The 14959-nt window shown below is 36.5% G+C and overlaps 1 protein-coding gene across 2 annotated transcripts in view; it reads left to right on the forward strand.

Annotated features, from left to right (window-relative positions):
* The window catches only part of FBXO9 (F-box protein 9), a 39038-nt gene extending 24742 nt beyond the window's left edge, over positions 1-14296 (forward strand). For both annotated transcript variants that reach the window (XM_084623173.1, XM_084623174.1), the window contains exons 6-13: positions 2712-2842; positions 6733-6847; positions 8066-8184; positions 8486-8576; positions 9609-9704; positions 10782-10875; positions 12027-12181; positions 13707-14296. In XM_084623173.1, coding sequence (XP_084479299.1) covers positions 2712-2842; positions 6733-6847; positions 8066-8184; positions 8486-8576; positions 9609-9704; positions 10782-10875; positions 12027-12181; positions 13707-13815 — 910 coding nt within the window. In that variant the 3' untranslated portion in view covers positions 13816-14296. The remainder of the gene's footprint in view (positions 1-2711; positions 2843-6732; positions 6848-8065; positions 8185-8485; positions 8577-9608; positions 9705-10781; positions 10876-12026; positions 12182-13706) is intronic.
* The last annotated feature ends 663 nt before the right edge of the window (positions 14297-14959 follow it).

Here is a 14959-nt window from a genome sequence, read left to right on the forward strand (position 1 = left end):
CCAGTTCAAATTTAAATTGAGGGATTAAAATAATTTAGCAGAAAATAGTTAGTGGGTGATTTAAAAATACAGAAGCCACCATATTACTTTTTACCCTGAGATTCAGATCCATAAGCTATACAGGCAGGATCATTTTTAGGCTAGTAAGAGCTGACATATTGATTCTTGAAAGTTACACTGTAGTATCAAGAGATTCTGCACTTGTAGGCTTGTACATATATAGCAGTTAGACTTATTTTCCTCTTAGGGTAATAGCCAAGTATAGGACTATCTGGGTATTTAAGTGAACCCCCATTAACATCACATCAGTGAGGTAAGAAAAATACTAGATTATAGAGTAGAGTTTTATAAAGTTCTTTTATATTCCTAGTATTTTCCCTCCCCTTTGAGAGACTCCCCTTTAGTCAGTTCAGTGTATTGATAAGTACATGAACTTCCATGTGGTCTTTCAAATGATTGTTTTTTTTTCTTATTGCCCCTTCCCAACTCCAAGTGATACCACAGCTGGAGCCAACTTTCTTATCCTGCCCCCTTATTTGTTTTTTAAAGTAACATCTGCAGAGTGTATGCCTTTCTAGAAATATTTGTTAGCAATATTAGTGCTTCTGCTCTCTAAACTAAAAAGTTCTCTATGCCACATCAGCAAAAAAGTATAACAAGCTACTCTAACAATGTTCTGTAGTAGTTGTCATCTCTTCCAGTAATACAAGTAAGTAATGAACGCTGTTTGATCAATTAGCACTCCCTTTCTCCATACCATCTTAGGCCTAGAAGGCCAAAACAGAGTTCTATCTTCTCTTTACAGTATTTTAAAGATCCTTTTCTAGCTCTTTCAGCTGGAGTTGGAGTTTTTTTTAATTCCATCACTTCTCTTATTAAACCCAATTAAACTAAACATGCAAAAGAGAAATATAAGTAAGCTTCTGGAAGTTCTACACAAACTGTGTGTTCTCACAGAGAGCTTGTTAGTCTTAAGGGCAATCAAAAATAATATATGCAGCGCTTCATGAGTAAGGTTAGGTAGAGTCATGTGGTTTGAGTGGGTATTTACACACCTGTGTAGAATGGTTGCACCTGTTGTAGAGAACTCAGATTTAATCTTTATGTTGTAGTAATGTCATTTTATAACATATTAAATTATGTTCATTAGCCCTTCAGCATAGGGAGTAATCCATGACGGTACTTAGGCTCCTAAGTCTTGTTTTTAGGCACCACTACAATCCACAGAACTCCCATAGTACCGTAGAGGCACCTGAACTCACTCCGTGCCTAAGTTTTTGTCTCTGAGCATGCACTCTGATTTACAAACTGAGGAAATAGTTGTTCAGCCACCTGAGTGGCATGTGGGGCCTGATCTAGTGAGCATGCTCAGAGGGTGCCTACTGGATTGGACCCCTCAGGTTGCGGGGGGCATGTAGGAGGACCTCCATTGTAACTTTTAGCCCAGTGATTAGGCACTCATCCAGGATGTGGGAGATTCCTGGTTCAAGTACCCCCTCCTCCTGAGGGTGAGAAGGGATTGGAGCAGCAATCTGCTACCTCTCAGGTGAGTTGCCTAATCACTGGGCTATGGGGTATTTTGATGCCCCTCCCTCACCCCCCTCAATCATTGAAGTTATTCCACATTAATTGAATAATATTAATTGGGCCAGAGAGAGTTAGAATGACATTCTAGTCTGTTAGAGAGACAAAGTGGGTGAGATAATATCTTTTATTAGACAAATTTTCATTGGTGAAAAAGACAAGCTTTCAAGCTTAAGGTACTTGCTTCTCCCTATTGCTTCTATAGAAGCCCAGGTGCCTCACTCAGGCTTTGTGGATCAGTGTTGGTCCTGTGATTTTCTAGGCACCTAAAAGTTAGGTGTCATAAGTTAGATGCTCAGTGTCATAGTGCCAAAGTCCCTTTCTGGATCTTGGCCATAGTGTCTTTGTTGCCATCTTTTTCACTACTTCATAAAACTAATTTCCCAAATAATGCCAAATAACAGGATTTGTCCAAACCACTTCTTCTAAAAGATCAATATGTTGATGAGGAAAGCCACAAAGGGACACGATCAGTTTTAAAAAGTGACTCTTCCCCCCACCCCACCCCCAAAAAAAGAAAATACTTACAATAATTACTATAATGAGCTCTATAAAAATATAATTTACTTTTCACTGGTAATGCTGCTCTTTTATTTCTTATGTGCTGTTCATCTTAGATGACAAAAATAAATTAATTGCTTTAAATATTTTGCTGTTTATAGACTAGTACAGTTCTTCAGTGATTGTGTTGCAAGTACGGCAGGTGAATGTAAAAATCCAAACAGCGAAACTGCTTGGTTTGGGATTAAAAGAAAAATAACTACAGAAATATTTTGATTAATATACTCTCTTAAAAAGACATCCTTGTTTTAACAAAACCTAAATAAATCTGATTAGGCCTCTAATTTTTTTTCTTGGCAAATTAGATTATCATCATGTGATAAGAAATCTTAATGACTATAGAATCATAGAATCATAGAATATCAGGGTTGGAAGGGACCTCAGGAGGTCATCTAGTTATAATAATGAACAGTCATCTAATAGCATACTTTGATCTTAAGAAACACAGTAATTACAAAGTACAAATCAGAAACCATATTAAATGTGAAGAAAAGGTTAGTGTGAATACTAGATGTTGGCATGTTTTGTTCCAGTCTCAGGTTTTGTTTTATTTTTCTTTACTTTAGCATTGAGGATGGTGATGATGATGGCAAGATGGCTGATCTTTTGTCCTACTTTCAGCAGCAGCTCGCTCTTCAGGAATCCTCAGTCAAACTTTGTCAGCCTGATCTTGATGTCAGTCAGACTCATATCTCAGGTGTGAGATTAATTATGTCATAACTTTGTAAGGAAGGAATTCTTAGAGGTAAATTTTTGAGCTCATCTTTAATAAAATGTCTTTTCTTATTATTCTAAGATATAAATTTAAAGAACTTTCTTGTGAATGACTCAAGGTATCTATTTGTTCATTATTATAACCAGATGTATAACAGTCTCATCTACTGTTTTAACAGCTCTTTCTTCATACATATTCTGGTCTGTTCTGTAGGCTACTCCATGCAGGCAGACTCATGCAGGCTTGCAGGATCAGATCTTCACTTTGAAATTCACTTAGCTTGTTCCCTGGGAAGAATGTTCACATGCTACTTGTCTTCCTTACCTCTAACAGTTATGTTCCGTATGTTGGGATTGGGAGAGGGAATAGGCTGACATGTTGATTTATTTTTGAATATAATATGGAAGGACTGTCTTAAGCTGCAATCCTGAAAAGACATAAGCAGGTGTTCAGTCCTACATACTGTGAGTAGTCCTATTGACTTCATTGGGATCCAGTGCATAAAAGTAAGTACATGTATTAGTCTTTGCAGGAGTGGGTCCTAAATATTGCTTTTTTAACATTTATTATTGTGCCTCTGGCATATTTTTTTAAAAGCTGCCATATACCTTTCCTTAACAGTGAATTTGTGTTTAAAATGAACAGTTTCACTTTTTCTGGTAAACATGAGTCAGCTACAATTATGTGAATGAAAGTGATTTGTTTTATGGGAAGTAGATATTTTTATTCGCTGATGGAGAGTATCAGTGAAAGCAAACATTTTCACAATTGTTATTATAAATGAATCCATTCACACACAGATTAAAAAACTTTGGCCATGCTATTTTAAAATGGCCAGTGGTTTTTGGGTGCCTCCATTTTGGGGCACCCAGCTTGACACCTCAGGAGGGGTCTGATTTTCAGTGGGTAGGTGCTCAATACTTTCATAAAATCAGATCCCTATGAAGCATCTCATTCTGGCTCCCCAAAATCACTCGTCAGCTTTCGAAAATCTTAGCCTCACTTCTTTTCTCCTAAGGAAGCAAAATAGAGTAAATTTATGGAACTTCAGCAGAACTTTGGCACTATTTCTGTTGTCTTCTGTGGTTAACTCAGACCGTTTAGAAAGACCATTTTTCTTGATTTTTTTTTTTTTTTTTTTTTTTTGTCAAATGAATTTGGAAGTTTGCACTTTGTATACCATATTATCATGAGATCCCTGCCTGAGTGGGGGAAAGACTCAAGCCCTCCTCTCCTGTTGGTATTTCTACCTCAGTCTCCATGCTATTCCTGCATTTTACTATTCTGCTGCGCTGCGCTGCTCTGCTCGTAGTAGAGTTGAAAGTAACTAAAATCTTTAGTTCAGGATCTCTGTTTGCAAGATGCTGTAAACGCATAAGACGCTGCCCTGAACTAACACTACTTCCTTACTTTTACAACACTGAAATGCCAGCGAAGAGTGCGTTAGCTGTATTTCTATTATTTTTTCCATAACTGGTGTCTGGCATGCAGAAAGAAATTAGAATGTGAGTGAGACCCAGAGAATGAGAGAATACTAGATTAATCAAGGATGGCAGTAGCATACAGATATATTTGTGTTTGTTTTTGTTTTTTGGAGTGATGATTAGTTCTTGGTGCAAGACAGCAGGGGAAGATCAGACTTCTACTATTTAACGTAAATGCTAGATTTTTATTTCCCATCAAGAGTATAGGTGACTTTTTTTTTTTTTTTAGCAAATAAGATATTTATGATCTGGACAGCATTCCTCAGCAGAAGTCTAAAAAAGCTTTAGTTTAATATTGTACATTTTCTCAACAGTAGACCCATCATTTGAAATAATAGCTTTCTACAGTAGGTGAAGATGTTCATTGTGATAGGGGCAAGCAGCAAGAATTCTATAACAAAATGCAAAACCAGCATTAATGCAATGTTATGGCTGTAAAATTCTGAATAGAGAGAAGTCTGGAAAGTCAAAAGTTAAGGTACCATGCTCACTTGACCATGTTGCATAGTCTACATAAAGCATATATTTAACATAATCAGCAACATGTTAAAGAAAACAGGAATAAAAAAATTACTACGTATTTACAACAAGGCTGCATTAACATAGCTGTTGGAAGATATGTACATTTCCAATCTTTTTTAATTGACTTGTGCGATCTTAAGTTTTTGCATTAGATTTCCTAGATCTTGCTAAACTAGAAAAGAATAGAAGTATCCAGTTTCACATGCTTTGGCTGACTGATGACTATCAAATGATAACCATTGGTGTTGTTCAAGTTCATAGGCACCAGTTTGTCAAAGGCTCAAGATTTTTAAGCTTCTTTAAGATCTTAACTGTGTAAGCAGCATATTACATTCTAAGGAGTTATAGCTAATGCACCTTATAAGCACTTAAGTTGCCAAAGATGGACTGGAGCCTGTTTATGTACTGTATTGCTATGCATGTATATCTATAGCATGCATGTGTGTACAGCTATCAATGGTATAGGAGCAGTATAGTTGTTAGCATATCTGTTTTTTTTAATTGCATATGCTTCAAATGGTATTTTGAAAGTATCTGCTACTAAATTAAAGAAAAGTTTTCAAAATGGAGCAAAGGCATGACTCCTCAGTTAGGAATAATTCCATGTTGTATTTTAACTTCCAAAGTTCAGATGTTTGTATCAGATGAACCAATAATCTGGTGTCATAAAAATGTGGTTTTTTTCTCCCTATCCATCTCACTACTCAAATAGCTAAATGCTGTTTGCCCAGATTTTCCAGAATTTTTTTTTCCAGGGCTGAGACCAAATATCAAAAAACTTCAATTCAAAAGAGAATTTTTTTCCAAAAAAGCAATTAACATATAAAAACAGTTATAATTCAGTGGAAACAGTTTTGTAGCCTTAACTAGAGCATCTGTCACTGGTGAATGGTACACTTCTCTACCTATTTGTATTTAAGTATCTCAGAGCAGTTTAGACTGAATAAATCTCACATTTGCCTTTTGTGAAATAGGTGTAAAGGTTATTTAAGAATCATTCAACCCCGGCAGTAGAAAGCAGCAACTGCTTAATAGTGTACAGAAACACTCTAAACAGTAACAGTTAAATAGTAAAGAAGATTATATCCAGCTAAAAAGGCAGACAAAATTTAGGGAGGTGGAATGCAAGTAGATGGAATTCTGGCTAAAACCCCAGGATTTTCTTACTCTACCTTTACTCTTACGAGAATTTTCCTAGTATCTCACTTATCGGTAACTTTGGTCAGGATCTTGATGTATTTATTTTTAATGTCATTGGAAAGGGTCCTCACCAGTACCATGCCATTTGACACCTGGGTCCTATTGGCTCAGTACTGACAGAGGGAGAAGTGATACAGTATTGATTCACCAGCACTACTTCCTGCAGGTTATACATGTTCCTAGTGGTGTCCCATCCAAGTACTGAATTGCCTGAACCTGCTTAGCTTTTGAGGTCAGAGTGCATCACAGCTTGGCTTCCACGCAAGATGTAAAATGTTGTTTAAGAAATAAAATGTTGCTTTACATGTGTGATGTGCACAAAGAACTCTCTATATTAAAGTCTCTGGAGAAATAATTGTCATAAAATCAATGATATACCTGTTGTACTCTGAAAAGAGATGTAGATGTGTAGTCTTTAAGACCACATCTAAAAAATATTTTGTTACCATGTTATGTCTTTACATTTGTATATTATGTGAAGTTTTTTTTATAGTGTATCATGTATTTTTATGTAAGATTTTTGGTTGACTGTTCCCAATCAAACTTGTTCTCTAATTTCCTGTGAAGAACAAGATTTTGGTAGCTATCAAAAATAGGATCAGGGAAATAATTTCTTTGATTATTGTCATGTTACCATGTGATCACTTAATTATTTTCTGTTCACAGTGCTGCCTATGGAAGTGCTAATGTACATTTTTCGATGGGTGGTTTCCAGTGATCTGGACCTAAGGTCATTAGAGCAGCTATCTCTGGTCTGTAGAGGATTTTACATTTGTGCCAGGTATAATTGAAACTTTATCCATAGAATGAGATATTCACCTTATGTTCTTTTGGGTGGAGAACAAGGAGCTTTTCTTAATCTTAGTCTTTAAACTGGTTACAAGTATAAGATTATAGGTGTATTTATTTATTTATTTTTATTGTTTTTATATATATATATATATATATAATTTATTTAGGTAGAAAAAGTCATGTGGAAATTTAAAAATTCCTGGTGGCACTTATCTTAATAAAATTGTCATTTTTCTTGAGAATACAGTTTAAATTTACCTTAGCAACATGAGCAGAGACTGTATATTGCTGTATAAACAGTTAAAATTGCCAAAAAATACAATTTTGTGTGTAAAAATGCTGCCTAGTGGATGAGTGCTGTACTGGGACTAGGATCCCTAGGTTCTATTCCTGCCTCTGCCATTGGCCTGTTGGTGACCTTGACCCAGTCTTTTTGCTTCCCTGTGCCTCACTTTCCCCATCTGTAAAATGGGAATAATGATATTGACTTCCTTTGTGAAGTGCTTTGAGATCTGCTGATAAAAAAGCACTACAAAAGAGGTTGGTGGTATTAGTATTGCTATATAAAGACGGATAGTGAATCCACAGAGGAAAGCTGCCTGTGTTAAGAATATGTTTTTGCTTTTAGGCTGTTAAATCTATATATTGGGCTAAATCTTGCTCTCCTTATTCATGAGTAGTCCCTTGTTAAACTCCTGATAATACTAATCAGGTGCTCGAATACACCAATGATTGTGGTGTAAATGTCTGGATAGATAGAAGCTATTAGTCTAATTTAAGCTAATATGTTTTGGTAATATTTGAATGATGTTTATAAGCAAGGAGTAGCTTTTCTCGCAAAAGAGAGGACGTATTGTGAAATGGAGTTGAGGAGTCCTAAAATAATAATCGCGTGACTTTGTTCACCATGTAGACATCACAGAGCAATGCCAGGTTGCCACAGAGAGAAAGTTCTTTGCTGTATTGTCACTGCATCATATGTTGTACTTCGTGATGAGAAAATGGCTTTCTAGCTCCTCAATGATTCCAAGTTCTGTGTGGCTTAATAGTTCAGTAATTGAGCAGTCTAAGAAAAGTGCCTTTAACTCTATCCAGTTCCCATCTACCACTACATTGTTAAAAGTTCCCCACTTGTCTTTTGTGCCTTGATATTGGAGTTCAGCAAGGTACTGTAAAGCTGTGGCTTTTGCTTTTATATCTTCACTAGGGATCCTGAAATCTGGCATCAAGCCTGTTTGAGGGTTTGGGGCAGAAGCTGTAATAAACTTGTTCCTTATACCTCCTGGAGAGAAATGTTTCTGGAAAGGCCCCGTGTTCGATTTGATGGTAAGGAATATTTTTTGGAAACAGATGTCTTCATTGTTACATATGATTTTGCCAGAAAAAAGTTGCATAATCTTTTATTTCTGTCTAATTATATAGTGCCACAAATATTAGGCCTTCTCTGAATTCAGTTTGGTTTTGAATATGCAGTCATCTTTAAAAGAAACTTCTTCCTCCTCTTTAGGTAATAAAAATGTAGCTGAAAACCTATAGAGCCATAATTTTTAATCTTGTATGTTTATGCACTTTTAAAAGATGCTTACATTTTTAGGTACTTATTTTCTTATTTGCTTCATTTCTGTAGGTGTGTATATCAGCAAGACAACATACATACGTCAAGGAGAGCAGTCTCTTGATGGTTTCTATAGGGCATGGCACCAAGTGGAATATTACAGGTAGAACTGTAGTAAACTGAGTGAGGGAAGTATTTCCCCCCTCTCTCCAAGTACTGTTCATTCAAATACAGATCTCAATACTGCAAACACTTAATAGTTCAGTTGAGCTCAGGGGAACTACTTAGTGTGTAAAGTTACTTGGGTGTAAGTATTTCCAGGATCAAGGCCATAAGGAATACAGTTAGATCTGGTCAATAGAGGTAGGTTTAGAAACTAATATTCCTCCTCAGTTGCACCTTTTGCTCTTGTCAATAAAACTGGAACTTTAAAGATGCCACAGATTTCTCCCTCTCCCCAAATCATTCCTTCCTTTGTGTCCATCAAAGTAGTGCTCAGAAAGAAAAAATGAGATTAAATAAAAATTGCCTTTAAATTTACTCATAACCAAGAAAGTAGATTTAAAGGCTGGTTTTTAAAATGTGCTTTTGAACTCTTTCAAATTACTCATTCACTGCCTTTCTTAGCCTTTCCATTCCATTATTCATATAACTAATTGTTCTACTCTGCTGTCCCCTCCTGAGTCTAAAATGAGCTACAGGATACCTGTCAATCTCATGATCGTTCATATGATCTGGAAAGTATCAGCCTGTCTTTCTAGATTTGATATCTGATCTTAGCATCTACTTACGGTAGAGAAGCACTATCAAACAGACATCTTCAGATTAATGAGAGTTAAGAGCTAATTACATTTATCTCAGTGAATACTGGGTAGGAAGAATGTTCCCAAAGTTTATATAAGGTTCATCTTGACTTCTGGCCAGTAGCTCCTTTCCTGTATTCCTCATCTAAACAAAAATTCTTAACTTCTGTGCTCTTGCAAAAGTCTGCATAGTTTGGTCATGTGGTCTCCCAAACCAGGTCTTCTGGTTGCGTTTGAGCTGTTTCTATGTTTTTGAAAACGTGAAAATCTGTTTTTAAATGCTTGGAATTAACACCTGTAATGCTACACCTTTATGTGAAGGGCTCCCATGGGAAAACATAGAACGTCTACTACTTTTTCCAGGTTTTTATTGTATAATTGTATTTTTGCAGATACATGAGATTCTTCCCAGATGGTCAAGTAATGATGCTAACAACTCCTGAGGATCCTCAATCTATTGTTCCTCGTTTACGGACTAAAAATGCAAGGTATGTTGAAACTGCACATTTGTCTGCATCTCTCCGTTTTTTACCCTGCAGAAAAAGGACGCTTTTCGTAGAATCATAGAACTGGAAGGAACCTCGAAAGATCATCTAGTCCAGTCCCCTGCATTCAAGGCAGGACTTTGTAGACCATCCCTGACAGGTGTTTGTCCAACCTGCTCTTAAAAATCTCCAATGATGGAGATTCCACAACCTTCCTAGGCAATTTATTCCAGTGCTTAACCATGTTTTCACTCATGTTAGCCTCTAAATTTAGGATTAGTAAAAAGATCTAAAGAAACATCATTTATTGTTTCTATTGTGCCACAGATATTCATAGTTCTTTACAGGGAAATACAAGACTGAGTCCATGCTTCAAGGGACCTTACAATTTAAGACCCTGATTCTGGAATCAGACATCTGATTGTAAGATCAAGACCTTGGACAATGTCTGGACAAACTCAGAGTGAATAGATATAAGAAACATGCACTGTTGGTCATGTAATTTCAGGATTTTTTTTTCTTCTTCTTCTTCTTCCCCAAGAAAGGCAAGGAAGTAGGAAAAGAGGGCAAACAGTGAAAGGCTGTCTGAACAGAAGTGAACGTTTAGGAAGGAGTTGAAGGAATCAAGGAAATATATTAGTTTCTCTGGGTCAAGGAGGATGTTTCCTCCTTGAAATGTTCCCAGGAACTTGTTAATTATTGTGGAAACGTGTTTGCATTTCCAAAAAAAAATTCAGTTTTGAGCAATTGCATAAGAATTTGAAAGTGAAAATAACTAGAAATTGGGTAAAAAAACTGACTAGCTGGTCTACTCTGTCCTACCTAAGAGAAATACTAAAAAACAATTTTATGAACAACATTATAATTCATCACCAATAACAGGCCTGATGCTTTACAAAACACAGAAATATTCCATGGTCCAAAAGCTCACATCCTTAAAATGGACACGCAAGTCAGTAAAGGAAGGAAAAATAGATCTTACAACTATTGTCAGTCTTAATGCTTAGGTGTTTTTGTAACGTAGATAAAAACTAGTATCCTTAACAGTACATACTTGACACCATCCCTTTAATTTTCCAGAACTGATGCAATCTTGCTTGGCCATTATCGCCTCTCCCAGGATACGGACAATCAAACCAAAGTATTTGCTGTATTAATGAAGAAGAAGGAAGAGGTAGGTACCAAAATAAAATACAGAGAAATAAGAGAACAAGATGGTAAGGAGAGTGGGATTTTTTTCTTAAGGCTTCCCACAATTGTGTCTTTAAAGAGCATATGGAGATGTGACTGTACCAAAAACTCGCTAATCAACTTGGTGCATGAAGTGATGTCAGATAAATTACCACACATTAGAGCACTTGTAAAATATAACAACTTACTTGTCTCCTTCCAAAAATATATTACTTTCTGAAGCAAGAAAGCAGTCTCTCTGCATCAACATATCGTGCCAGATCTATTTGTTTGCTGTAAGATAACTTTGTTCGCTCTTAGACACCATTTTCTCCCCCAACAAGCCCTCTTCTGCCAACTGTTCCCCAAGCTTGATTGCTACACAAGGCCTGTTAATTTATAACAGCCTTGCTAAATTTAAAAAGAGATGTATATCCCTAGCTCAAAAGATGGTGGCATGAGAATTAAGCCAGAGGAAGAAGAAAAAAGGTGGGAGGAGCAGCAAAGACCTTTTTATGACATCACCTTTCATCTGTGTGAAACTTATTTCTGCAGCATTAGATAAATGAATCTAAATAATGAATACCTGGTCAAGAATTTAACTGGGAATAACTTGCAACAACAGATGTTGCACAAAAAAAGAAACACCTATAGTAAGTAGCGTCAGAGTAATTACAAGGGTTGTGGTGTTGTACATCTAAGTAACTTAGTCTCAGTTTTTCTCAAACCCTATATTGAGTTTGAGAAATTTTATTTTCCATGAAAGCCTGCTCCATATGTATCTTGGTATAAGTTAAACAATTTTTCAAGTAATATTACTACTTAATTCTAGTGTTTCCTATAAATGAGACATAGTGTAGGATGTGTATTAAATAAGGAAGTGGTAAAAGGTGTTAAGAGTTCTGAGGCTTAAACAAATGACTTGAAAATAAAATAATTATGGTCTTGGTTTGGCATTTTATTATCACTCTTTCCTTCTAAGAACTTAAAGGATCACTACTTTTTGGCAATGTAAATAGAAGTATCCTATGTATGAAGGCATGGAGTTTTTGCTGTTTCAGGATCTGTACTCAACACTTATTTAAAATGTTATGGTAAACCATGGTAGTGCTGTATGTTCTTTGTGTGTCACTAAACTTTATGTTCATTGTACAGAAACCAGTTGACTACCACAAATACAGGTATTTCCGCCGTGTTTCTGTACAAGAAACAGAGCACAGTTTTCATGTAGGACTACAGCTGTGTTCCAGTGGCCGCCAGAGATTCAACAAGCTTGTTTGGATACATCATTCTTGTAACATAACTTACAAGTAAGTTAATAAACTGAGAACAAGAGCAAGGAAAGATGTTTGCTTGTAATAAGGCAAGAAGTGATTTATCCAATGATAAAATGTGCTAAGTTTTGTGGTTTAAACAAATGACTTTAAAATAAAATAATTACGGTCTTGGTTTTGCATTTTGTTAGCATTCTAAGAACTTACAGGATCACTATTTTTTGGCAATGTGTCAAGTATGGGAAAATATCCTAACATGAAGGCATGGAGTTTTTGCAGTTTAGTAAGATTTGTGAATAGTATTTGATCTACTGTACTCGGCGATCGTAAGCAGCAATATTTTTGTTCCTAGTAAAGAGGTTTTGGAAAACCTCTGCTCTCTGGAGCTACTCCTTTTCTTTGGGCTTGTGAATCTTTAAAAGCAGGGTATGCTGCAAAGAGCCTCTGCAAGGATACTCTCCAACCCCCTGTGTGCTGTGGAGTAATGTGCCCAACTGCTATGTCTGGCTGTGAGAGATATGGGCAGATGGCCAGTGGTATACCCACTAACACAGACTTTCGAGTTGTGGGGGCACAGTGGGCTCTGGTCACTACTCTTGCCTATTGACTACAGTAGCAGTAGCCATAGCGTGGCTACCCAGATGTTCCTGATGCTGAATGATGCCCCCCAACTCTTTCCATACTTCCCCATGTATAGGTTTTCTGCTCAGGTTTTGTGTAGGGACCAGTTCTTAGTGCGGTGAGCCTGCAGTTGATCTTGAATGAGCAGAATGATTGTCTCCATGGTGTATGTGTGGGGGGGAATTCCACTTCAGGGAAGTTAAGTAGTTGATATTTTCAACCTGATTTATCCTTAAAGATAGTAACTCTTACACTGTGACGTGTTTTCTTGGAGTTGTTCACTTGTTGGACAGCACAGTGGCTAAACACTATTTAGCTCCCAATTAAACCCTCCAAACAGGGCTTACATGGTGCATAGCCCTTATACCTAACTTCCGCCAAAAGGCAAATTTCATATTGGTGCAGAACAACAGTGTTGCACAAATCAATCTGTATAGGTCAGGAGGCTAGCCTCATGTGCTAGAGAACATAACTGGGAATCTAAGCCTATGAGCATTAAATAGGCTAATAAGATATTTACTGTAGTATAGATTAATGATTCTCACTGAAGCATGCAAAGATGGTATTTTTACTTCAAACATTCCTAGCTCTGGCTTCTTTACTAGTGCAATATCCTCCTCCTTGTATTCCAAATTCTGAATCCTATAACAGGAGTAGAAAGTATAATTCAGTGTGGAGTGCCATTGCTTATCGTGATAATTTTATTAATAATACAAGCACATACTGGATAAACAGGAGATAGCCAAAATACAAGTCCTACTTTCAACATGAAGTGGCATTATATATACAAGGTTAGCTTGTGTGTCTGTGGCTTTGTGCACACTTCGCATTATGAAAATACTGGATTACTCCTAATCACTCGCCTGAATACAGGATTGAAGGATTTAAATGGCAGTTTATATTTGATGAACGTAACTCACTTTTGTAACATTCTTTGTAGATCTACTGGTGAGACTGCAGTCTCTGCTTTTGACATTGACAAGATGTACACCCCTTTGTTCTTTGCACGAGTGAAGAGTTTTACTGCATTTTCAGAAAAGCCTCTGTAAGAAACATCTCTCCTGTTGCAACTCTTGCATGGATAAAAGATTAGAGCAAATGAGCACTTAAGTTATAAATCTGTATATATTTGAAACTTATTTTAAAGTTTGGGAATCTTTTTTGGAAGAATATATACTGGTAATATGTTCTATTTGATTTAGGGTGGCTGGGTTTTTGTTGTTTTGAAATCAAGCTTATGAATTGTTTTAAACACATTTATGTTGTGAAAAGACTTTGATAACATGAAAAGTTTTTACATGTCATTTTTCATACAGATTTATGAACCATTCTCTCTAAAATGCGAGTCTTCATCTGCCTATGCACCTTAATGATATCTCAGTCCAGGAAGAATTATAATAGAAAAACACTTACTGTACATGTGACTTAGTGTGTGCGTGCTCTGGTGAAGGCTCAAAATGTGAAATAAGTTGTCCTACATCTGTTTAAAACTGTGTGTGACTTGAGAAAATAAATTTCTTTTAAAGTAAATGTATTTTGTTTGCCTTTAAGAAATGACAAATTAAGTGCAAAGAAACCTGAAAAAGTGTGAAGTTCAACCATAAAATTCAGCCAAACCATGGTGATACTGCACCATAATTGTTATCTGATCTTTATACCAGCCCATTAGAGCCTACTATCTCAGGGTGGCAGACCACTGTCAGGATCTGTAAGCCAGCCACAAGGGGAAAATGGCTGGCTTTCTCCTCTGTGGTCTAGGGAAGGGCTCCTCTAGTGCATGGTTCTGCTGGGGTGGTGTCATAGTGCAGATGTCACTAGTGTGCTGAATTTGAGTACGCACTGTACAGATTTAATTTTGCAAATGAGAACAGGGCTCCCTCAAACATGTTTGTATTTTGTTGTTAATTCTTCATCTAGCTCTGCTACAGAAACTGTAAATTCAGTGGGCATTTGTCATTCTTATTAAGTTAATTTCTGGGGCTGCTACAGATTTTCAGATACCATGTGTACCTGAAATATGTTCCTTGGATTTTTCATGCAGGTACTGTATGCGGCTTTTCCTGCATATATAACTTGGGGGGTTGATGCAGATATTGTATGCTGCTTATGATAAATACGTACTTTGCGTTCTCAAACAACTAAAGCTTCTAAATGTTTTTGTTCTGCTAGATGCATATAAGATTTCTTTTCTTA

This window comes from Lepidochelys olivacea (genome assembly GCF_965140295.1).
Source record: "Lepidochelys olivacea isolate rLepOli2 genome assembly, chromosome: 3".
NCBI classification, from domain to species: domain Eukaryota; kingdom Metazoa; phylum Chordata; order Testudines; family Cheloniidae; genus Lepidochelys; species Lepidochelys olivacea.